Raw genomic sequence first — 26803 nt, 5'->3', positions numbered from 1 at the left:
CTAGTCATTTTGACGGTCATGGTAGATAAGATCCTTGAGGTTAGTTGGCTTTGGAATGAATACTGCTGGTGCCAACCCTGTTTTTGTCATGGAAAAACTCACTGCTGATTTCTGCCTAGCAACAACTGCCAGTTTCACTTTTCAGATGGAGTAGGAAGAAAGGAGCATTTGTGGAATGTGATGAGCTCTTGGACCAAGAAAAATTGACAGTGTGAAACAAATTTATTGATGTTTAATGGACACAGATACACATATTTGGTATTAAAGCCAGTTTAAGTTTGTTAGTATAACTAAAACAAACATGTAGTTAGAGTTATCCACAATAAATATAAAATTGTTATACTACCAAGGTTAATTGAAAGTCAAATAAACTCATATTTCTGTTGTAATTTTTCATTAAAGTTGACTTAAAATGATAGTTAATATTTTGTCTCTCACAAAGTTCTCTTGATTTAAGGGAACTATCAAAATCTTTGATAACCTAAAACTTTGAACTTTTGCTAAGTTAAATGACAAACTGGATTGAATTTATTGGATATATAAGTATTTTCTAAATAAGATAAAATACTGAAACGTTAATTACTAAGCATAAGGTTTATCTGCTTTTGATTCATACTGAAAATAAGCAAAACATAAGCAAAACATCGGTCTGTTGGAAAACATGCGTTGTGATTTATTGAACTATAGCACTATAAGAAATGTATGTTCCTAAAAATTATTAAATGTATTCATAAATCTGTCATTTAAGAATCCTGGTGTGATAGATAGTTCACAATTTATGTACTACATTTTCACTGGAGAATAGGCTTCATAATTTAAAATTATGCTGAATTTAATAAATCCAGATGAAAATTTTAAAAAAAGCAACACTCTATGTGGGAGATGTATAAAAAAGTTAAAACTGACAAAGATCTACCTATCTGTCTGTATCTATCTATCTATCTATCTATCTATCTAGATATATGTGATTTACATTATGAACATATTAGATCAAATATTATTAAACAATATGGTATATATTAAATTTATTACTAAACATACTAAATATATAACATATATATTTATATATAACATATATATAAATAATGTTGATGTGCATTATATATAATGGAATAATACTCAACTATCAAAAAGAATGTAATATTGCCATTTGCAATGACAAGGAAGGGATAGAAGGTATTATGTTAAGCGAAATAAGTCAGTCAGATGACAAATACCACATATGTGGAATTTAAGAAAAAAGCAAATGAACATATGGGAATGGAAGGAAAAATAAAATAATACAAAAATTGAGAGGGAGGCAAACCATAAGAAATGCTGAACTCTAGGAAACAAACTGAGAGTTGCTAGAAGGGAGGTGGGTAGAGGAAAGCATAAATAAATGATGGGGATTAAGGAAGGCACTTGATATAGTGAGCACTGGATATTGTATGCAAATGTTGAATCACTAAATTCTACCTCTGAAACAAATAAAAAATAAATTAAAAATAACTGATAATACATTTCAGTTGACATAAAAATAATTTTGCCCTAAAACAAGACTGCCTGTTTAGAGAGAAAAGACTTAGGACAAAATCTGAATGAAAAGAAAGTTGTAGAAAGAAGCAAAGCTTTAGAAAAGATTTTTAGGTATGGTCAGGACTCAGACTGAAACAAAGTACACTGATACAAGATTGAAATTCTGCTTTATTGAGTTTTGGCTTTATTTGCTCTTCTTTTACCAGCTCGTTTAGGTGTAATACTAGCGTCTGTATTTGATACTTTTCTTGTTTCTTGTTTCTTGAAAAAGGCCTGTAATGCTATACACTTCCCTCTTAGGACTGCCTGCCCTGGATCCCAAAGGTTCTGAACTATAGTGTTTTCATTTTCAATTGTTGCCATAATTTCTTTCTAATTATTCTTTAATTTCATGGTTGACCCATTCAGTCTTTAGTAAGATGCTTTTTAAAAAATATTTTATTTATTTATTTGACAGAGAGAAATCACAAGTAGGCAGGGTGGAGGGGAAGCAGGTTCCACGCTGAGAAGATAGCCCAATGTGGGGCTTGATCCCAGGACCCTGATATCATGATCTGAGCCTGAAGGTAGAGACTCACCCACTGAACAACCCAGGGGCCCTTAGTAGGATGCTTTAACCTTCAAAGTATTTGAGTTCCTTCCAAATTTCCTATTGTGATTGAGTTCAAGTTTCAAAGCATTGTGATCTGAAAATAGAAAAAGGAATAATTCCAGAATTTTGTATCCGTTTGAGACCTGATTTGTGATCCATTATGTAATCAATTTTCTAGAATTTTCCATATGTACTTGAGAAGAATGTGTTTTCTCTTGCTTTAGCATTGAATGATCTATATATAGCTATGAAGTCCATCTGACCCAGTATGTCATTCATATTCCTTGTTTCTTTGTTGGTTTTCTGCTTAGATGATCAGTCTATTTCTGTGAGTGGAGTATTAAAATCTCCTACTACTATTGTATTATTATTTTTTAAAAGATTTTATTTATTACTTTATTTGCCAGAGAGAGAGTGTGCAGGAGAACACAAGCAGGCAGAGCGGCAGGTAGAGGCAGTGAGAGAAGCAGGCTCCCCACTGAGCAAGGACCCCAATGCAGGACTCGATCCTAGGACCCTGGGATCCAGACCTGAGCCGAAGGCAGGGGCTTAACCAACTGAGACACCCAGGCATCCCCATTGTATTATTATTAATGTGTTGCTCAAATTTTGTTATTAATTGGCTTATATAATTGAATGCTTCCAAGGTAAGGGCATAAATATTTACAATTGTTAGATCTCTTCACTGGAAAGACCTTTTATATATGATATAGCATCACTCTTCATCTCTTATTACAGTATCTGTTCTAAAATCTAATTTCTCTGATATAAATATTGCTATCTCAACAACACTTGAATGTCCATTAGCATAATGAATGGTTCTCCACCCCATCACTTTCAATCTGGAGGTGCCTTTGGGTCTAAAATGAATTTCTTGTAGCATATCATTGGTTCCTTTTTTTTTAATCAAATTTGATACCTTGCATCTTTTGATTGGAGCATTAACCCATTTATATGCAGAATAATGATTAAACATGTGAATTTAATGCCATTGTTTAACCTGCAAAGTCACTGTTTCTTTCTTTTTATGATTTTTTAACTTTATTTTTTATTTTTTTTATTTTATTTCTTTTCAGTTTATATATTGTATGGAACACTGGATGTGATGCATAAACAACAAATTTTGTAACACTGTAAATCCACTCTCTGTAGTTGGTCTCTGTTTCTTACTTGTATATGTTCCGTTTGGACACTCTTTGTTTACAGGATCCTTTTTAATATTTCACGTAGGGCTGATTTAGTGATCAGAGATTATTTCAGATTCTATTTGTCCTGGAAGCTCTTTATCTCTCCTTCTATTCTGAATGAAAGTATTGCTGGATAAAGTATTCTTGGCTGCATGTTTTTCTAATAAATTATAACCTGAATATATCATGCCAGGTCTTTCTGGCCTTTCAGGTCTCTGTGGATTGATATGCTGCCAGACTAATGTTTCTACATCTGTAGGTTAAGGACTGTTTGTCTCAAATATCTTTCAGGGTTTTCTTTTTATCTCTGAAATTTGCAAGCTTCACAATTACATGTTTGTTAATCTATTTTTATTGATTTTGAAGGAGATTCTCTTTACCTCTTGGAATTCAATGCTTGTTTCCTTTAACAGATTGTTTAAGCACTCAGCTCTACTTTATTGAAATAAACCTTCTGCCAGGCTGTCTTTCCTCATCTTCCAGAACCTCTATTATTCAAATATTATTGTGCTTTATGATAACACTTTTTCCTCGAAACCTCTCTTCAAAATGATACAGTAGATATTTCTATTTTTTCTCTTTTTCTCAGATTCTGTACTTTCCATCATTTTGTCCTCTATATCACTGATTTTCTTTTCTCCTTTGTTTACCTTAGCAGTTAGAATATGGATGCAAAAATTCTCAAGATATTAGCCAATAGGATCTAACAAAACATTATAAGAATCATTCACGAAAACCAGTTGGGATTTATTCCTGGTCTGCAAGGGTGGTTCAACATCCTCAAATCAATCAATGTGATACATCACATTAATACAAGAAAGGACAAGAAACATGATCCTCTTAATTGATGCAGAAAAAGCATTTGACAAAAAATAGCATACTTTCTTGACTAAAATGCTCCACAGTGTAAGGATTGAGAGGAAATACCTTAGCATCATAAAAGTCAGCAGTGAAAAATCCACAAAGGATATGATTTTTTTAAAAATTGTTTATTTTTTTGACAGACAGAGGTCACAGGTAGGCAAAGAAGCAGGCAGAGAGAGAGGAGGAAGCAGTCTCCCCACTGAGCAGAGAGCCCAATGCGGGGCTCGATCCCAGGACCTGGGGATCATGACCTGAGATGAAGGCAGAGGACCTAACCCACTGAGCCACTCAGGTGCTCCAGGATGTCATTCTTAATGGGGAAAAACTGAGAGCTTTTCCCCTAAGGTCAGGAATATGGCAGAAATACTCATGCTTGCACTGCTGTTTAACATGGAACTAGAAGTCCTAGCTTCAGCAGTCAGATGAAATAAAATAAAATGCATTCCAACTGGCAAAGAAGAAATCAAACTTTCATTCTTCACAGATAGCATGACACTTCATGTGAAAAACCAGAAATTACTAGAACTCATACAGGAAATCAGCAACATGACAGAATATAAAATCAGTGCACAGAAATCTATACACATATAATGAGATAGAAGAAAGAGAAATTAAGGAATCAATCCCACTTACAATTGAATCAAAACTCATAAGATACATAGGAATAAACATAACCAAAGAGGTAAAGGATCTGTACTCAGAAAACTAGAGAACACATAGGAAAGAATTTGAGGAAGACACAAAGAAATGGAAAAATATCTCATGCTCATGTACGGGAAGAAAAAATACTGTTAAAATGTTCATGCTAGAGGTGCCTGGATGGCTCGATGGGTTGAGCCTCTGTCTTTGGCTCAGGTCATGATCCCAGAGTCCTGGGATTGAGTCCCATATCAGGTTCTTTTCTCAGTGGGGAGCCTGCTTCCCCCTCTCTCTGCCTGCCTCTCTGCCTACTTGTGATCTCTATCTGTCAAATATATTTTTTAAATGTTCATGCTACACAGAGAAATCACATCACTCCTTATCAAAATACCATAGACATTTTTCACAGACCTGACAGCACAAATAATCCAAAGACAGTATGGAACAAGAAAAGACCTAAATAGTGAAAGGAATGTTGAAAAGGTAAACCAAAGCTGGTGGCATCACAATGCCTGACTTCAAGTTATATTACAAAGCTGGAATCATCAAAACACAAATATGAAACACCTATTGATTTATATTAGGCAAAACTGAAGGTTACAAGTCACATCTCCAATTTTTACTTATTTACTTATTTTTTAATGAAATGTGCATTATTTTCTTTGCATCATAAACTAGGAATGTAAAAACCTAGCCATTCCACTTTACTGTGAAGCTAGCATTTGTGTCCCTTCTTATTTAAATCTGAGCTCATAAACATTAAGTCCAGGCAATTTATCTTAATCTATAATATTTGGGAAATTTAGCATAGAGACTGCCAGTTTTCACCAAGATATATTTCTACTGCTGTCAGAGATTCTTTACTTACAAACTGTTGCAACATGTTTATAAATAGATAGATAAGAATACTATGATTATTTATTTTTTAGTATTAAATATTTTATTTATTTACTCTAGAGAGATACTGAGAGAACACAGCAGGGAGAGGGAATGAAGGGGGGCAGAGGGACAAGCAGACTCTCTGCTATGTGGAAAACCTGATTCTGGGCTAGATCCCAGGACTCTGAGATTGTGGCTTGAGCTAAAGGAGGATGCATAGCCAACTGAGTCATTCAGGCACCTCTGATAATATTTAAGTAGCTGTAGAAAAAAAATGATGAAATACAGCATCTATTGTTGATAAAAACCCTCATCAAAGAAGATTTATAAAGAACATGACTTGGCATAATTAATAGAAACCGTCTATTAAAAGCTGAAGCTAATACCATTCTCAATGGAGAAAAATGAGAGATTTTCCTCTATAGTTAAGAATAATACACAGATATACATTCTTACCACTATTATTTGGCATAATACTGGAAGTCCTAGCCACAACAATTAGAAAACAAAAAGAAATAAAATAAAGGCATGCAATTCATACAGGAAGAAGCAAAATTTTCACTATTAGCAAATGAAATTTTATATCTATTCCACAAGTAGTTGGTGAAAAACTCCATCAAGCAATGACTAGAACTGATTAACAAAATCAGTAGAATCACAGGATGAAAAATCAGTGTGGAAAAGTCTGTTGCATTTATAATCACCAATGATGAAACAGCAGAGAGGGAAATTAAAGAATAAATCTCAATTACAATTGTACCCAAATCAATAAAATATGTATGAATAAATATAACCAGATGTGAAACATCTGTACTTTGAAAACTATGAAACACTGATGAAATTGAAGCTGAAACAAATAAATGGAAAGACATTCCACGCTCATGGATGGCAAAAGCAAAGACTGTTAAAACGACTATACTATCCAAAGCAATTTACATATTTTTTAAATGCAATCCCTATCAAAATGCCAACAGCATTTTTCACAGAGCTAAAAAAAAATCCTAAACTTTTTTGGGAACAAAAATACTTCCCTAAGATTCACTTTCCTTAACTGAAAAAATTGTTTGTGATCTTATCTAATATATTACTCTAATGATTAAGTGTTATAATTCATATGAAGTGTTTATCACCATTTCCAGGGTAAAAGAAATATTTATTAAGTTAGTAGCTTTTATTACTATTATGATGATCACCTGGGAATTCACTTTTTATGACAATATTCATAATGTTTAATTCAGCCATTGGACATTCATCATTACTGTTGAAAGTGTGCACTTTTGCAAAGCATTTTCTGAAGTGCTTTCTTCATATTGCTGTTCCTTAGACTGTAGACGAAAGGATTCAGCATTGGAGTCACCAGTGTATACATAAGGGTTAATAGGGTGTCACTTTTAGGGATAAAGGATGAGGAGGGGCTGAAATAGACAGCACTTGCTGTGTCATAGAACACCACCACCACTTACATGTGGCAGCTACAGGTGGGAAAAGCTCTCTGTTTCCCCTGAGTAGATGTGATCTGCAGGATGGTGGAGAATATCAGTCCATAATATATGAGGATGGAGATAAGAGGAATGAGAGCAAGTAGACTTCCTACTGTAAAAATAACCATCACATTGACGGATATATCAGAGCAAGAGAGCTTCAGGAGAGGATTGAGATCACAGAAGAATTGGTGGATGATATTGGAAGCACAGAAGGACAGATGCACCATTAAGACAGTGTGTAAAAGGGCATGGAGATAGGTGACAAGCCAGAGCCCAGCCACTAGCCAGACACAAAGGCGAGGATTCATAATGGCAGTATAATGTAAAGGGTGGCAAAAATTGCCACATATCTATCATATGCCATTACACAGAGAAGAAGGCTGTCCATATTCACAAAATAAATGACGAAGAAAAGCTGGCTGAGACACCGTACAAAAGCAATAGTCCGTTTATTAGTCAAGAGGTTCACTATCATTTGGGGGATAGTAGTAGAGGAAAAACAGATGTCAACAAAGGCCAAGTTACTAAGGAAGAAATACATGAATAAGTGGAGGTGAGAATCAAAGCCAACAACCAAAATAATGAGCATGTTGCCTGATATAGTCATTAAATACATACAGAGAAATAGCACAGATAAGAAATATTGCTGCTCTGCTGATCCAGAAAGTCCAAGAAAAATGAATTCCTTGATGACTGTTAGATTTCTTATTTCCATCTTCCAAAAGAATTCTAGAAAAGGAAAATATTAAATTGTGAAGACCAGAAATGTTAAATACCTCACCCACAAGGGTGTGTGTGTATGTAATAAAGTACCATGTAAATTCCTTTTTCTTGCCAATTACATCTTGTGGTTTTTATATTGTTTGTATATTCACATAGGTGTGCTGGGTGCAATGCTCTAAACTTTTTTCAAGAAATAATGATTTCTCCTTTTCAAGAGATAATAGTTTCCTCAAAATGCAAATTCTGTGAATAATGATTTAAATTGTGCCAGTTATGTTGCTTTGTCTATACTATTCATATAATCCATATTTGAATTTACATCTACAATGATTGTTTTATCAGGCAAGCTATTTATGTACTCTAACACAATGGAAATATTTACATTCAATGAGTAAATTTTCTTCCAATCTGAAGTTCATATCCATGGATTCAGATCTCATTTCAATTTATTTTCTTCCTGTACAGATACAATTTGGCCACAGACAATTCTTCCTTGGGATGATTACCATTTCTTTGGTCTGTTTCCAGTCCTGCAAAATAGCTACACAATATGGTGGAAAGTCACCTGGAGCCTCATGCTTGTGGCACCAATTTTTAGGCCCCTTCCTCATAGCAGCTCATGCACACTACTTTCTCTGAAGGCAGTATGGGTATTTATTCACACTTACTTTTTTTTCATAAACTGTTTTGCTGCTTGCAGCCTCTCAATATTCTCTTCAAATTCTCACCTACAGGTGAATCCAATGAGCACCATTTCATTTCTATACAAATACAGTTGATACTAAAGAATTCAGGGTTGTGTAGTTTTTTCTGCCATATTTTGAATCCCAGCTTTGTTATGGGCTACCATTATTTTTTTAAAGATTTTTAAAATTTTTATTTATTTGACAGAGAGACACAGCAAGAGAGAACACAATAGGGGGAGTGGGAGAGGGAGAAATAGGATTCCCGCTAATCAGGAAGCCCAATGATGGGCTTAATGCCAAGACCCTGGGATCATGACCTGAGCCAAAGGAAGATGCTTAATGCCCAAGCCACCCAGGCGCCCAAGGAACCACAATTAAAACCTGGAAATTTATCTACTCTGAATCCTGTATAATTTATTTAATTTACTTGCATCTCTTTTACACAATCTGAGGCATGTAATGATAAAACCTGTACTAAGAAGAAGCATTATAAATTCCCATATATGCATTCCTTTGAGTAAAGCATATCCTTTCAGAGATGGCTTTCCTCCACTTTAAGCAGCATCAGTTATGCCATTTTCCTCAATTGCATAATTATCCCTTTTATACCAAGCATAACAATTTATTTTATATATATAATAATGTTATATATTAATATATATATTAGTATATAACATGTATACATAACTTATACATAATTTGTGTGAAATGGTGCTTATGGGAACAAAAATAAATGAAAAATTCTGGAAATTAAGAAAACAACAACAACAACATTTGATTGTGCTTACTCCATATTAAGCCAAGGTAGTATTGGCTTTTGGGGAAGACACTTCTATATCCTTATAGCATGTCATGTTAATTCTAGATTTTATTTTTCTTAAGCAAGTTTTTAAAAATTTACTCTGACATTGAAATATTTAATAAACTAATTTAAAAATGTTTTACATGCTAAAATTTAGGAAATTAACACATTATATATGTCTGCAAAAATTTTTAAAAACTATCAGCACATACCTTATTCTTTGAGACATTCTAGCATTCAGAATTTTCCTCCCCACTATATATCCGTTGGGCCTGTGCATTCATTCAGGTTCTTCATTGAGGGTGAAAAAGGAGGGAATAGTAAGACATAGGTAAACACGTATCTCTCTACAGAGAGTTATAGTGTATCACTGAGGGAGTATTTAATTCTTAAAATATATTTACTTATATAATACAAAGAGACAGGCCTTGAACTAAGACACCATTTTTTTCCCTTGAGGTCAGCACACTGGAAGCTATACAAAATTCTAGATTTACCTTCTAACGAATTTTATCTTTTTTTAAAGATTTTATTTATTTATTTGACAGGCAGAGAACACAAGTAGGCAGAGAGGGAGTATGGAAGCAGGCTCCCTGCTGAGCAGAGATTCTGATGTGGTGCTCGATCCCAGGACCCTGGGATCATGACCTGAGCCAAAGCCAGAGGCTTTAACCCACTGAGCTGCCCAGGTGCCCTATGAATTCTATCCTTTTTTGTGTGTGAATTGACTTCTTCCTTATTTTTTAATATTAATTTTAATTTTAATTTCATAAATATTTATAATCTAAACTTTATAAATACTTTCTTTTAAGTTATATTTTAATTCTAGGTAGGTATTAGTTTTAGATTATGATATAGTAAATCCACAGTTCCATAGCCACCCTGTGCTCATCATGACAAGTGTACCCCTTAATTCTGTGACCTATTTAACTCAAGTCCAACATCCCTATGTTAAACATCAGATTGTTCTTTAATTAAAAATCTGTTTCTTGGGGCGCCTGGGTGGCTCAGTGGGTTAAGCCTCTGCCTTCGGCTCAGGTCATGATCCCAGGGTTCTGGGATCGAGCCCCGCATCGGGCTCTACTTGGCAGGGAGCCTGCTTCCTCCTCTCTCTCTCTCTCTCTGCCTGCCTCTCTGCCTACCTGTGATCTCTCTGTCAAATAAATAAATAAAATCTTTAAAAATATATATGTTTCTCACATTCCCTCTCTCAGTTTTTTGTCCATCACTTGTTGGTTTTATTTCTTAAATTCCACTTGACTTAAATCATGTGTTATTTGTCATTCTCTGGCTCACTTATTTCACTTATATTAAACACTAATTCCATCCACGTTATTGCAAGTGCTAACATTTCATTCTTTTCTATGGCTGAATCTCATACGTCTCTGTGTGTGTGTGTGTGTGTGTGTGTGTGTGTGTGTGTGTGTAGAGAGAGAGAGAGAGAGAGAGAGACTGACTTCATATCTTGCATTTTCTTTCCTGTTTTATGTAAGATTACAACATACTGTCTTGATCGTTATAGCTTTCTAATATAACTTGAAGTCCAGAATTCTGATGCCTCCTACTTTTCATGTTCAAGATTGCTTTGGCTATCTGGAGTCTTCTGTAGTTCCATATAACTTTGAAAATTTGTTTTAGTTCTGTGAAAGATTTTGTTGGTTTTTTGATAAGATTGGTTTAAATGTAAATATTTTCTTTGGATGGTATAGATATATTAGCAATATTTGTTTTTCCCATCCATGAACATGGAATATCTTTCCATTATTTTGGTTTTCTCATTAATATCTTATATAATATATAATTTATATAATTTCTTTTTATATAATTATTTTCTTCTTATATAATTCTTTCTTCTTATATAATTTATATGATTTCTTCTTATATAATTTTCTTCTTATATAGTTCTTTCTTCTTATATAATTTATATGATTTCTTCTTATATAATTTCTCATCAGTGTTCCATAGTTTTCAGAGTACATTTCTTTCACCTCTTTGGCTAGGTTTATTTCTAGGTCTGTTATTATTTTTAAAGATTTTATTTATTTATTTATTTATTTGAGACAGAGAGAGAGAGAGAAAGAGAAAATGATGGGGGGGGCACAGAAGAAGAAGGAGAAGCAAACTCCACCTAAGCAGGAACCTGGGATCATTACTTGAGCCAAATGTAGGCACTTAAACCACTGGGCCACCCAGGTACCCTTAGTCTGTTATTATTTTTTTTGCAAATACAAATAGGATTGGGATTGTTTTCTTAATTTCTCTTTCTGCTGCTTTATTGTTGGATTTTAGATATACAACACATTTTTGTGCAATGATTTTGTATGCTGCCACTTTACTAAATTTGTTTTTCAGTTCTAGCAGTTTTGGGGTGGTCTTTCAGGTTTTTTTTTAATTAAAATAATGCATTATTTTTTCAGGAGTACAGGTCTGTGATTCATCAGTCTTACACAATTAATAGCACATATCCTCCCCAATGTCCATCACCCAGTCACCCCATCCCTCCCACCCCCTATCCTTCTAGCAATCTTCACTTTTGTTTCCTGAGATTAAGAGTCTCTTATGGTTTGTCTCCTTCTCTGGTTTCATCTTGTTTCATTTTTCCCTTCTTTCCCTTGTGATCTTCTGTCTTGTTTCACAAGTTCCTCAAATCAGTGAGGTCATATGATAATTATCTTCCTCTGATTTACTTATTTTACTTAGAACAAAATCTTCTAGCTCCATCCACATCATTGTAAATGGCAGTATTTCAGTTTTTGATAGCTGCATAATATCTCATCACACGCACGCACGCACACACACACACACACACACATACACACACACCACATCTTTTTTACCCGTTTATCTGTTGTTGGATATATAGGTCCTTTATATAGTTTGGCTATTGTGGACATTGCTGCTATAAACATTGCACATGCCTCTTTGGATTACCACATTTGTATCTTTAAGGTAAATACCCAGTAGTGCAATTTCTGGGTCAGAGGGTAGCACTATTTTCAACTTTTGAAGAACCTCCATACTGTTTTCAAGAGTGGCTGCACTAGTTTGCATTCCCATCGACCGAGCAGGAGAGTTCCCCTTTCTCTGAATCCTGCCAACATCTGTCATTTCCTGATTGGTTGATTTTTGCCACTCTGACTGCTGTGAACTTGTATTCATAATACCATTACATCTGCAAGTTGTGAAAGTTTTACTTTTTCTGCCTGATTTTGATTTGTTTTATTTCTTTTTGTTGTCTGAATTCTGTGACTAGGAAATCCAATAATGTGTTAAATTTAAAAAAAAAAGTGGTGAGAGTGGACATGTTCATCTTGTTCCTGATCTTAGGAGAACAATTCTCAGTTGTTCCCCATTAAGATGATGTCAGCTCTGCTTCGTTTTTTTGTTTGTTTGTTTGTTTTTGTTTTTGTTTTTCAAGAAGTCCTGTTTTATACTGATGTATGTTCCCTCTAAACCTACTAGGTTAACTGTTTTTATCAGGCATAGATGTAGTACTTTGTCATTTTTTTCATTTGTTGAAATGATATGGATCTTATCCTTTCTTTTATGAAGTGCTGGATCATGTTGATTGATTTGTGAATATTGAACCACACTTGAAACCCAGGAAATATTTTCAAGTGATGGTAGTGAATATTTTTTAATGTATTGTTGAACTTGCTAGTATTTTACTTCGTTTCTTTCTTTCCTTTTTTTTTTTTAATCTATGCTTATGAGGGATATTGGCCTCTAGTTCTCCTTTTTTAGTACTGTTTTTATCTGGTTTTGGTATCTGGGTTATTTTTGCCTCATAGAACAAATTTGGAAGTTTTCGTTTCTCTTCTTTTTTTGGGGAATATTTTGAGAGGAATTGGTATTATTATTATTATTGTTATTGTTATTAGAATTACCTGTGAAACCATCTGGCCCTTGACTTTTATTTTATTTTATTTGAATTACTGTTTCAATTATTACCTGGTCATTAGTCTGTTCAAGTTTTCTGTTTCTTCCTGTTTCAGTTTTGCTGCTTTATATGTTTGTAGGAATTTATCCATTTCTTTTTAGGTTGTCCAATTTATTGGCATGTACTTTTTCATAATTTTCTCTTGTAATTGTATTTCTGTTCTGTTGATTGTTGTTTTTACTGTTGTTGGGATTTTGTTCTTGAGTATTTTCTTTTTCCTGATAAGTCTGGCTAGAGATTTATCAATGTTATTGATATTTTTTTTTCAAATAAGCTGTCCTGGTTTCAATAATGTGTTCTATTTTTTGTTTGTTTGTTTGTTTATATATAATTTATTTTTACTCTGTCTATACTTCTGCTGGATTGGGTTTTATTTTTCATTCCCTAGTTCCTTAAGGTGTAAAGTCAGTTTCTTTATTGGAGGTTGCTCATGCTTCTTGAAGTAGGCTGGATTGCTATAAACTTCCCACTTAACACCCCTTTTGCTTTATCCCAGACTTTTATTTTTAAAGATTTTATTTATTTATTTGATGGACAGGGATCACAAGTTTGCAGAGGTAGGCGAGGGTGGGAGGGAAGCAGACTTCCTGCTGAGCACAGAGCCAGATGTGGGGTTCAACCCAAGAACCCTAAGATAATGACCTGGGCTGAAGGCTGAGGTTGATCCCACTGAGACATGCAGGCGCCACACCCCGCCAGATGTTTTTGACTGTTGTATTTTCATTTTTTTCTACATACTTTAAAAAATTTCTTATTTGTTTTCCCAGTTTTCCCTTAATTGCTTATAAGCATGTTATTTAACCTTGATGTGTTTGAGGTATTTCTAGAATTTTTCTTCTGATGCACTTACAATTTCATACTACTATGTTCAGATAAGATGCGTGATATGGCTTGGATCTTTTTTAATTCATTAAAACTCATTTTGTGGTCTAATATAGAATCTATTCTGGAAAATGTTCCATGTGCATTTGAAAATAATGTATATTATACTGTTTTAGGATGGAAAGTTCTAAATACATTTGTTAAATCCCCCCATTACTGTGTGTCATTGAAGATATTGTTTCCTTGTTCTTCTGTTCAGAAAATCTATACACTGATGCAAGAGGGGTGTTAAAGTCCTATACTATTATTGTACTATTATTGTCAATTTAAATATTGTATGCATTTGGGTGCTTCTGTGTTAGATGCATAAATATTTATAATTGTTATACCTTTCTGTTGGATTTTCCTGTTTATGATTTTATACAGTCTGTCCTCATTAATTGTTACAGTTTTTGTTTTAAAGTTTAGTTTCTCCAATATAAATATTGACACTCCATGTTTCTTTTGGCATATATCTGTATCTATATATCTATACCTATATCTATCTATCTATCTATCTATCTACTTGCCACATCTTTTTATCCATTCATCATTTTATGGATATTTGGGCTCTTTCCACATTTTGGCATTTTTCACAATGCTGCTATAAACATTGGAGTGCATGTAAGCCTTCAATCTGTATTTTTATATATATTGAATAAGGACCTAGTAGTGCAATGTCTGATTCAAAAGGTGGTTCTAGGGTCCCTGGGTGGCTCAGTGGGTTAAAGCCTCTGTCTTCAGCTCAGGTCATGATTCCAGGGTCCTGGGATCGATCCTCTCTGCTCAGCAGGGAGCCTGCTTCCTCCTACCTCTCTCTGCCTGCCTCTCTGCCTACTTGTGATCTCTGTCTGCCAAATAAATAAATAAAATCTTTAAGAAAACAAAAACAAAGCAAAATCAAAAACAAAAGGTGGTTCTATTTTTAACTTTTTGAGAAACCTCCATCCTCTTCTCCAGGATGGATGCAACAGTTTGAATTCCCAACAAAAGTGGAAGAGGGTTTCCCTTTCTCTGCATCATTGTCAACAATTGTTGTTTCCTGTGTCTTTAATTTTATCATTATGGCCAGTGTGATGTGCTATCACATCATGTTTTTTTTAATTAATTGATTAAGTTATTTGACAGACAGAGAGCACAAGTAGACAAAGAGAGAATGAGGAGGAAGCAGGCTCCCCAAAAAGTAAGGAGCCTGATGTGGGGCTCGATCCCAGGATTCCGGGATCATGACCTAAGCTGAAGGTAGAGGCTTTAACCCACTGAGATACCCAGGTGCCCCTTATCATGGTTTTTATTTGTATTTGTCTCACCGTGAGTGATGTCAGCCATCTTTTCATGTCTTTTAGGCATCTGAGTGTCTTCTATAGAAATCTGTCTATTAAAGTTTTGTGGCCGTTACTTCATTGGATTATTTGAATTTGGGATGTTAAGTTGTAAGTTCTGTTTTTTGTTTTTCGTTTTTATAGCACAATTTTTTATTTCATTTTTTAAATTTATTTTCAGCATAACAGCATTCATTATTTTTGCACCAGACCCAGGGCTCAATGCAATCTGTGTCCTCTATAATACCCACCACCTGGTACCACCTGGTACCTCAACCTCCCAACCCCCCGCCACATCAAACCCCTCAGGTTGTTTTTCAGAGTCCATAGTATCTCATGATTCACCTCCCCTTCCAAATTACCCCAACTCCCTTCTCCTCTCTAACACCCCTTGTCCTCCATGATATTTGTTAGGCTCCACAAATAAGTGAAATCATATGATAATTGACTCTCTCTGCTTGACTTATTTCACTCAGCATAATCTCTTCCAGTCCCATCCATGTTGCTACAAAAGTTGGGTATTCATCCTTTCTGATGGAGGTATAATACTCCACAGTGTATATGGACCACATCTTCCTTATCCATTCGTATGTTGAAGGACACCTTGGTTCTTTCCGTAGTTTGGAAACCGTGGCCATTGCTGCTATAAACATTGGGGTACAGATGGCCTTTCTTTTCACGACATCTGTATCTTTGGGGTAAATACCCAGGAGTGCAATTGCAGGGTCATATAGAAGTTCTATTTTTAATTTCTTGAGGAATCTCCACACTGCTCTCCAAAAAGGCTGCACCAACTTGCATTCCCACCAACAGTGGAAGAGGGTTCCCCTTTCTCCACATCCCCTCCAACACATGTTGTTTCCTGTCTTGTTAATTTTGGCCATTCTAACTGGTGTAAGATGTTATCTCAATGTGGTTTTAATTTGAATATCCCTGATGGCTAGTGATGATGAACATTTTTTCATGGGCCTGATAGCCATTTGTATTTCTTGATTGGAGAAGTGTTTGTTCATATCTTCTGCCCATTTTTTGATATGATTTTCTGTTTTGTGTGTGTTGAGTTTGAGGAGTTCATTATAGATCCTGGATATGAACCTTTGGTCTATACTGTCATTTGCAAATATCTTCTCCCATTCCATGGGTTACCTCCTTGTTTTTTTGACTGTTTCCTTTGCTGTGCAGAAGCTTTTGATTTTGATAAAGTCCCAAAAGTTGATTTTAGCTTTTGTTTCCTTTACTTTTGGAGACATATCTTGAAAGAATTTGCTGTGGCTGATATCGAAGGGATTACTGCCTATGTTCTCCTCTAGGAGTCTGATGGATTCCTGTCTCATGATGAGGTCTTTTATCCATTTTGAGTTTATTTTTGTGTACGATTAAGAGAATGGTCGAGTTTCATTCTTCTACATACAGCTGCCCAGTTTTCCCAGTTTATTGAAGAGACAGTTTTTTTTTTCCACTGTATATTTTTTTTTATTGAAGAGACAGTTTATTTTCCCCCACTGTATATTTTTTCCTGTTTTGTCGAAGATTAATTGACCATAGAGTTGAGGGTCCATATCTGAGCTCTCTACTCTGTTCCACTGGTCTATGTGTCTGTTTTTATGCCAGTACCATGCTGTCTTGGTGATCACAGCTTCGTAGTAAAGCTTGAAATCAGGTAACGTGATGCCCCCAGTTTTATTTTTGCTTTTCAACATTTCCTTAGTGAATTGGGGTCTCTTCTGATTCCATACAAATTTTGGGGTTATTTGCTCCAACTCTTTGAAGAATACTGGTGGAATTTTGATCGGAATGGTATTAAAAGTATAGATTGCTCTAGGCAGTATAGACATCTTAACAATGTTTATTCTTCCAATCTAAGAGCATGCAATGGTCTCCATGTTTTTGTGTCTTCTTCAATTTCTTTCATGAGTGTTCTGTAGTTCCTCAAGTAAAGATCCTTTACCTCTTTGGTTAGGTTAATTCCCAAGTATCTTATGGATCTTGGTGCTATAGTAAATGGAATCGATTCTCTAATTTCTCTTTCTGTATTTTCATTGTTAGTGTATAAGAAAGCCACTGATTTCTGTACAATAACTTTCTATCATGCCATGTTGCTGAATTGCTGTATGAGTTCTAGTAATTTGAAGGTGGAATCTTTTGGGTTTTCCAAATAAAGAATCATGTCTCTGCAAATAGAATAGAGAGAGTTTGACTTCTTCATTGCCAATTTGGATACCTTTTATTTCTCTTTGTTGTCTGATTGATGTTGCTAGGACTTCTAATTCTATGTTAAACAAGAGTGGTGAAAGTGGGCATCCTTGTATTGTTCCTGATCTCAACAGGAAGGTTGCGAGCTTTTTCCCATTGAGGATGATATTTGCTGTGGGTCTTTCATAGATAGATTTTATGAAGTTCAGGAATGTTCCCTTTATCCCTATACTTTGAAGCATTTTAATCAAGACCATGCTGGATTTTGTCAAATGCTTTTTCTGCATCGATTGAGAGGACCATGTGGTTCTTTTCTCTTCTCATATTAATTTGTTGTATCACATTGATTGATTTGCGAATGTTGAACCATCCTTGTAGCCCAGGGATGAATCCCATCTGGTCATGGTGAATAATCTTTTTAATGTGCTGTTGGTTCCTTTTTGTTAGGATCTTGTTGAGAATCTTAGCATCCATATTCATCAGTGATATTGTTCTGAAATTATCCTTTTTGGTAGGGTTTTTGCCTGATTGTGCATCAGGGTAATGCTGGCTTCATAGAGTCAGGAAGTTTTCCTTCTGCTTAAATTTTTTTAAATGGCTTCAAGAGAATCGGTGTTATTTTTTCTTGGAGAGTTTGATAGAATTCCCCAGGGAATCTGTCTGGTCCTGGGCTCTTGTTTTTTGGGGAGGTTTTTGATCACTGCTTCAATCTCGTTACTATATATTGGTCTATTCAGGTTGTCGATTTTTTCCCGATTCAATTTTGGGAGTTTATAGTTTTCCAGGAATGCATCCATTTCATCTAGGTTGCTGAGCTTATTGGCATATAACTGTTGATAATAACTTCTGATGATTGTTTCTACTTCCTTGGTGTTAGTTGTGATCTCTCCCTTTTCATTCATAATTTTATGAATTTGGGCTTTCTCTCTTTTCTTTTGGATTAGTGTGCCCAATGGTTTATAGATCTTATTGATTCTTTCAAAAAACCAGCTTGTAGTTTCATTGATACATTCTACTGTATCTCTGGTTTCTACCTCATTGATCTTAGCTCTAATCTTGATGAATTCCCTTCTTATGTGTGGAGTTGGTTTGATTTGTTGTTGATTCTCCAGTTCTTTAATGTGTAGAGACAGCTGGTGTATTCTGGATTTTTCAATTTTTTTGAGTGAGGCTTGGATGGCTATGTATTTCCCCCTTAGGACCGCCTTTGCTCTATCCCATAGGTTTTGGACCAAAGTGTCTTCATTGTCATTGGTTTCCATAAATTTTTCAGTTCTTCTTTGATCTCCTGGTTGACCCAAGCATTCTTAAGCAAGGAGGTCTTTTGCTTCCAGGTGTTCGAGTTCTTTCCTCACTTTTCCTTGTGATTGAGCTCCAGTTTCAAAGCATTGTGATTTGAGAATATGCAGGGAATAATCTCAGTCTTTTGGTATTAGTTGAGTCCTGATTTGTGACCCATTATGTGCTCTATTCTGGAGAAGGTTCCATGTGCACTTGAGAAGAATGAGTATTATGTTGTTTTAGGGTGGAATGTCCTGTATATATCTATGAGGTCCATCTGATCCAATGTGTCATTCAATGCTCTTGTATCTTTATTGATTTTCTGCTTCGATGATCTGTCTATTTCTGAGAGAGGCATGTTAAGATCTCCTACGATTAGTGTATTCATATCAATATGACTCTTTATCTTGATTAACACATTTCTTAAATAATTGGCTTCTTCCATATTGGTAGCAGAGATATTTACAATTGTTAGATCATCTTTGTAGATAGTCCCTTTATGGATTATGTAGTGTCCTTCTGTATCTCTGACTAAGTCTTTAGTTTAAAATCTAATTCATCTGATATGAGAATCCCTACCCCAGCCTTCTTTTGAGGCCCATTGGCATGATAAATGCTTCTCCATCCCTTTACTTTTAGTCTAGGTGTATCTGTAGGTTCAAAATAGGTCTCTTGTAGACAACATATGGATGGGTCCTGTCGTTTTATCCAATCTACAACCCTGTGTAATTTTATGGGTGTATTTAGGCCATTCACATTGAGGGTGATTATTGATAGATACGTTTTTATTGACATCGAGTTACCTTTGAAGTCTTTCTTTCTGTAGATTATCTCTATATTTTTTTCAATGCTATTCTTAGGATTTTTCTTCTTTTATAGAACACCCCTTATTATTTCATGCAGTGTCAGCTTGGTGGTTGCATAGTCTTTTATGTCTTGCCGGTCTTGGAAAGTCTTTATCTCTCCATCCATTTTGAATGTCAGTCTTGCTGGGTAAAGTATTCTTGGCTGCATGTTCTTCTCATTTAGTGCCCTGAATATATATTGCCAGACTTTTCTGGCTTGCCAGTTCTGTGGACAGGTCTGATGTTATTCTGATGGGCTTTCCTCTGTAAGTAAGGAAGCTCTTTGTCCTAGCGGTTTTCTAGAGAATATACCTACAATTATAATTCCTCAATTTGACTTTGAGGTGTCGTGATGTTTTTTTGGAATGTATAATCTTGGGTGGAGACCGTCCAGCCTCTAGTACATGAACGCTGGTTCCATTCGCGAGATTGGGAAAATTTTCATGAATGAATTGTTCCACTATATCTTCTAGATTTCTTTCTTTCTCTTCCCCTTCAGGGATTCCAATAATTCTGACGTTGGAATGTTTAATGGCATCATTTATTTCCCTGATTCTGTTTTTGTGGTTTCTATGCTGTTTTTTCCAGGTTTCCTTCTAATCCTTTCTCTCTATCTGTTTGTCCTCCAGATCACTAATTCTGTCTTCTGTCTCAGTTACCCTAGCTTTGAGAGAGTTTAAATTATATTGGAACTCACTGAGAGCATTGTGAACCTCCTCCCTGGTAGCTTTAAGCTAGTCCCTAACATGTACATCATCTCTTGTCACTTTCAGCTTGGCCCTAATCAATTCCGTTTGGCCATCTATGGCTTTCTCCAACCTAGCTATTGCCTGGATAATTGTTAGCCTGAATTTTCTTCTGACATATTGTCTATGTTGATAGCCGTTAACTCTGTTGCAGAAGGCCCATCCTCTGTATTTTTCTTCTGTGTGCATTCCTCCTCCTAGTCATTTTGGTGGGAGATGACTGAACAGATGTAGCTGGATATATCAACTGCAGTGCAGTCAAGGTGCACCGTGGAACACTTCTGAAAAATCAGGATTCCCCACCCAAACAAGTGACAAAAAAAAAAGAAAAAAAAAAGAAAAGGAAAGGGAAAAAAAAAGAGAGAGAGATAGAGACAGGAAAGAAAGGTAAAATGAAACAGAAGGTTCAGCTCAGATGGACCCCAAGGTAAGATTTATGATGTAGACAAACAAAAACAGACAAACCAAAAGACTGATACAAGTATATGACTAGAGAAAAAAATGCAAATAAAGGAAGAACCTCGTCAAAAAGAACCCCAAGTTTAAGATTTATATACTATCAGGACTAACACAAAAACACAGAAACACTGGAAGAAGATGAGAGAGTTGTTATCAATTCTCAGCATGTGCGAGGAGGTCGTTTTAATTCTTCCTGGATGTATCTTGATATCTTTGTTAAAGGACTCAACTTTCCTAAGATAAATGGGGATTAAAAATTGGTTTACCTATAGGGGTAGTATTGATTGGTGAAAGGGAATTACTTTGAAGTTTAACTCTGTATGAATATTGGAAAATAAAAATAAAACGGAATTAACTAGACTAAACTATACTAAAATTTTAAAAAAGGAATTCAAAAAATAGAAATGTAAAAGAAAAACATAGGTGTATGTATCAAAAAGTTCTGGTTTGAAAGGTATTATGGAGTTTGATGTACTGGACAGCTCGCTGTTATGGTAAATAGGTTAAAAATATTACCTATGTGTAAAAAATAAATGAACCAGAATAGTGGAAACGAGTGAAAAATAAAAGTCTTCCAATGAAATAGTGGTTGTTCTCTTGTAGTCCTTTTTTTTCTTTTTTTTTTTTCTTTCTTGGTTTGTTTTCTGGGGGAGGGGCCTGCCACGTGGATTGTCAGTCATGATGTTTCCTGAGTTAAGTCCTCCGGTCCACCTCAAGGGGGTGGGCTCTGAGGAAACTGGTTTTTTTCAGGCTTTTGTTCTCTGGCGATTTTTATGTTTGTTTACTTTTTTTTTCCCCTCTCACCTTGACTGCTTTTGATGGTTTTTGTAGTTTTAGAGGAAAACAAACCACACCCTGATCTCCCTCTCAGAGAGAAGCCTCAGTCTGGGTGCTGAACCTAAATAAGTTCCCCCTTGGCTGCTGGCAGAGCAGGTTCTAAGTCGCAGTCCCTGGGGACACAGGATCTTTTGCTTATGCCCAAAGCCAAGGCAGTGGTGGATGTCTGGGAGCTCCCCACCGCCAGAGAGGTTCCAAGCAGCAATTGCACACTGAGATTTTCCCGCTGGCCCGGGCTCAGAGTGCCTGGTCTTTCTGGGTCTAAGAGTGCCCGGCTTGCGCGCATCTCTTTCAGGGGCAGCTATGGGTTACATGGGCGTCTCAGGCACTGAGAACGGGGCGCAGGTCCAAAAGCACCAGGCTGAGCTTTTGTGCACCTCTGTCAGGGGAGAGATTGGGACGCGCGTCTTAGGCTCTGAAACAATGGTGCGGGTCAAAGAGTGCTGGCCAGGCCTTTGTAACTCTCTCAGGGGAGTATGAGGGACGTGAGCACATATCTCAGGCTTTGTAGCAGGGCTCACGCATTCTGCTGACTGTCATGGCTCCCATCCCCTCACAGGAGCTAGAACCCATGCATTCTCAGGTGCGCTGGTGGCTTAGGGACCAAGAGCTGATTTCTCCGCCGCACTCTCTCTGCCTCAGTGCCAGGGGAGGCTGTCCTGGGACTGGGGACTTTAGCCCCTGTCCCTAGCTGTCCCAATTCCCACAATTTCCCCGCGGGATCCTTTGCTCTTTTGGAGTGCTTTCAACCAGTCTCCAAGTTAATGCTGGTCCCCAGACGCAGGGCACTCTCACTCGTATTGGAGTATTACTTTCCAACTGGTCGCCTCTGGTGGCTCCCTCCCCCTTTTGTTTATCTTCCAATATCAGTCTACCATTCCCACTCTGCTTTACCTGCCCACTGGCATCTTCTGCCCCTGTAGAGATCCAGACATGTATAATTCTGATCTCAGGCTGATTTCATGGGTGATCAGAGTTCTTTGGTAGGTAATCATCTCACTTTGGGGTACAGGTTGAAAAGGCTCCTCCTCCTACTTCCCCGCCATCTTGTCCCCCTCCGAGTTGTAAGTTCTTTATAAATTTTGGATACTAACCTTTTCTCAGATAAGTAATTTGTTAGTATCTTCTCCCATTGCATAGTCTGCTTCTTAGTTTGGTAATTGTTTCCTTTGTTGTGCAGATATTTTTATCTTAATGGATTCCCAATAGTTCATTTTTGTTTTTTTTCCTTGACTCCATATATGTGTCTAGTATGATGTTGCTATTGTGAAAGTCAAATAGGTGACTGTCTGTGTTCTTCTCCAGTATTTTGATAGATTCCTGTCTCACATTAGGCTTTTTCATCCATTTTCTGTTTATTTTTGTGTCTGGTGTGAGAAAATGGTTGTTTCATTCTTCTTCATGTTGCTGTCCAGTTTTCCAAACACCATTTGTTGAAGAGACTGTCTTTCCTCCAATAGATATTTTTTCTTTCTTTGTTGAGGATTTAGTTGACCATATAGTTTGGGTTCATTTCTGAGTTTTCTACTGTGGTCCATTTATCTATGTGTCTGTTTTTGTTCTAATACTATAGTGTCTTGATGACTACAGCTTTGTAATATATCTTGAAGTCTAGAATAATGATATCTTCAGCTTTACTTTTCTTTTTCAGCATTAGTTTGACTATTCAGGGTCTTTTGTTGTTCCATGCAATTCTTGGGAGTGTTTGTTCTAGCTCTGTGATAAAAACTAGTGGTATTTTTATAAGGATTATATTAAATGTGTAGGTTGCCTTGAGAGGTAAACAACTCCCAAAAAGAAACTAAAATGTCTCCAAATTGGCAAGGATGAAGTAACACTTTCACTATTTGCAGAAGACATGATACTCTATGTATAAATCCCAAAAACATACCAAAAAAAATGCTAGAACTAATACATGAATTCAACAAAGTTGAAGCATATAAAAACAATATAAAGAAATGTGTTGTCTTTCCATATACCGTTTATGCAGCAGTATAAATGGAAATCACGGAATTCATCCAATTTACAATTGCCCCACCAACAATAAGATACCTAAAAATAAATCTAACCAAAGGGGAAAATTACTATAATCTGCAGAATAGCAAGCACTTATGAAATAAATTGAAGAAAACCCACAAAGAAATGGAAAAACATCTCATGCTTAAGGTTTGGAAGAGCACTGGGGGTGGTGCATAAACAATGACTTTTGAACACTGAATGAAATTTTTAAAAAAGTAAATTAAAAAAAAAAGTAAGACTAAACATTGCTTAAATGTCTATACTACCCAAAGCAATCTAGTGATTTGATATATGGTTACCATTTGCTTTGTATATGATGACTTCTATATAGACAGTCTAATTAAGTTGGTGCACATTTAAATTTTAACCCATTCGATTGAGGAGTCAAGATGGCGGAGAAGTAGCAGGCTGAGACTACTTCGGCTAGCCGGAGATCAGCTAGATAGCTTATCTAAAGATTGCAAACACCTGAAAATCCATCGGCAGATCGAAGAGAAGAAGAACAGCAATTCTGGAAACAGAAAAACAACCACTTTCTGAAAGGTAGGACCGGCGGCGAAGTGAATCCAAAGCGACGGGAAGATAGACCCCGGGGGGAGGGGCCGGCTCCCAGCAAGCGGCGGAGCAATGGTGCACAAAATCAGGACTTTTAAAAGTCTGTTCCGCTGAGGGACATCGCTCCAGAGGCTAAACCGGAGCGAAGCCCACGCGGGGTCAGCGTGGCCTTAGGTCCCGCAGGGTCACAGAAGGATCGGGGGTGTCTGAGTGTCGCAGAGCTTGCAGGTATTGGAAAAGGAAAGCCGGCTACAAAGACAGAGCCGACAGTAAGCTTGCGGCTCGGTGTTACCTTGAACCAGTCGCAGGCTTGGTGAGCTCGGAGCGCGGCCAGAGGTCAGGCAGATGGGAGTAACTGGTGCTGTTCTCTGAGGGCCCACTGAGGAGTGGGGCCCTGGGCTCTCGGCTCCTCCGGCCGGAGACCAGGAGGCCGCCATTTGTATTCCCGTCCTCCGGAACTCTACAGAAAGCGCTCAGGGAACAAAAGCTCCTGAAAGCAAACCCGAGCGGATTACTCACCCCGGCCCCTGCTAAGGGCGGTGCAATTCTGCCTGGGGCAAAGACACTTGAGAATCACTACAACAGGCCCTTCCCCCAGAAGATCAACAAGAAATCCAGCCGAGACCAAGTTCATCTACCAAAGAGTGCGGTTTCAATACCAAGGAGAGCAGCAGAATTCCAGAGGAGGAGAAAGCAAAGCACTGAACTCATGGCTTTTTCCCTGTGATTTTTTTTAGTCTTGCAGTTAATTTAATTTTTTTCTTTTTCATTTTTTGTTTTTTTTCTCGCCTTCTGGTAAATTTTTTTTTTAACTTTTAACTTTTTCTTTTTTAACGTTTTTTAACCAGTTTATCTAATATATATATATTTTCTTTTTTATATTTTTCTTATTTGTTTTCTTTTTTTTAATTCTTTTCTTTTTTTTTCTTTTTTCTTTTTTTTTCTTTTTTGCTTTTTGAACCTCTTTTTATCCCCTTTCTCCCCCCTCACGATTTGGGATCTCTTCTAATTTGGTTAAAGCATATTTTCCTGGGGTTGTTGCCACCCTTTTAGTATTTTACTTACTCCTTCATATACTCTTATCTGGACAAAATGACAAGACGGAAATATTCAACACAAAAAAAAGAACAAGAGGCAGTACCAAAGGCTAGGGACCTAATCAATACAGACATTGGTAATATGTCAGATCTAGAGTTCAGAATGACAATTCTCAAGGTTCTAGCCGGGCTCGAAAAAGGCATGGAAGATATTAGAGAAAACCTCTTGAGAGATATAAAAACCCTTTCTGGAGAAATAAAAGAACTAAAATCTAACCAAGTTGAAATAAAAAAAGCTATTAATGAAGTGTAATCAAAAATGGAGGCTCTCACTGCTAGGATAAATGAGGCAGAAGAAAGAATTAGTGATATAGAAGACCAAATGACAGAGAATAAAGAAGCTGAGCAAAAGAGGGACAAACAGCTACTGGACCACGAGGGGAGAATTCGAGAGATAAGTGACACCATAAGACGAAACAACATTACAATAATTGGGATTCCAGAAGAAGAAGAAAGAGAGAGGGGAGCAGAAGGTATACTGGAGAGAATTATTGGGGAGAATTTCCCCAATATGGCAAAGGGAACGAGCATCAAAATTCAGGAGGTTCAGAGAACGCCCCTCAAAATCAATAAGAATAGGCCCACACCCCGTCACCAAATAGTAAAATTTACAAGTCTCAGTGACAAAGAGAAAATCCTGAAAGCAGCCCGGGAAAAGAAGTCTGTAACATACAATGGTAAAAATATTAGATTGGCAGCTGACTTATCCACAGAGACCTGGCAGGCCAGAAAGAGCTGGCATAATATTTTCAGAGCACTAAATGAGAACAACATGCAGCCAAGAATACTATATCCAGCTAGGCTATCATTGAAAATAGAAGGAGAGATTAAAAGCTTTCAGGACAAACAAAAACTGAAAGAATTTGCAAACACCAAACCAGCTCTACAGGAAATATTGAAAGGGGTCCTCTAAGCAAAGAGAGAGCCTACAAGTGGTAGATCAGAAAGGAACAGAGACCACATACAGTAACAGGCACCTTACAGGCAATACAATGGCACTAAATTCATATCTCTCAATAGTTACCCTGAATGTTAATGGGCTAAATGCCCCTGTCAAATGACACAGGGTAGCAGTATGGATAAAAAAACAAAACCCATCTATATGTTGCCTCCAAGAAACTCATTTTAAGCCCGAATTCACCTTCAGATTTAAAGTGAGGGGGTGGAAAAGAATTTACCATGCTAATGGACATCAGAAGAAAGCAGGAGTGGCAATACTTATATCAGATCAATTAGATTTTAAGCCAAAGACTATAATAAGAGATGAGGAAGGA

The 26803-nt window shown here is 36.5% G+C and overlaps 1 protein-coding gene across 1 annotated transcript; it reads right to left on the bottom strand.

Moving 5' to 3' along the window:
- Positions 1-6934: 6934 nt before the first annotated feature.
- Positions 6935-7878, bottom strand: LOC116585766 (olfactory receptor 1C1-like). The gene is given in 2 exon segments (XM_032335027.1): positions 6935-7498; positions 7501-7878. Coding segments are annotated over 2 exon segments (942 nt in total).
- Positions 7879-26803: the final 18925 nt, after the last annotated feature.

This window comes from Mustela erminea, chromosome 3 (assembly GCF_009829155.1).
Source record: "Mustela erminea isolate mMusErm1 chromosome 3, mMusErm1.Pri, whole genome shotgun sequence".
NCBI classification, from domain to species: Eukaryota; Metazoa; Chordata; class Mammalia; order Carnivora; family Mustelidae; genus Mustela; species Mustela erminea.
This window is presented reverse-complemented; position numbering and strand designations above follow the sequence as displayed.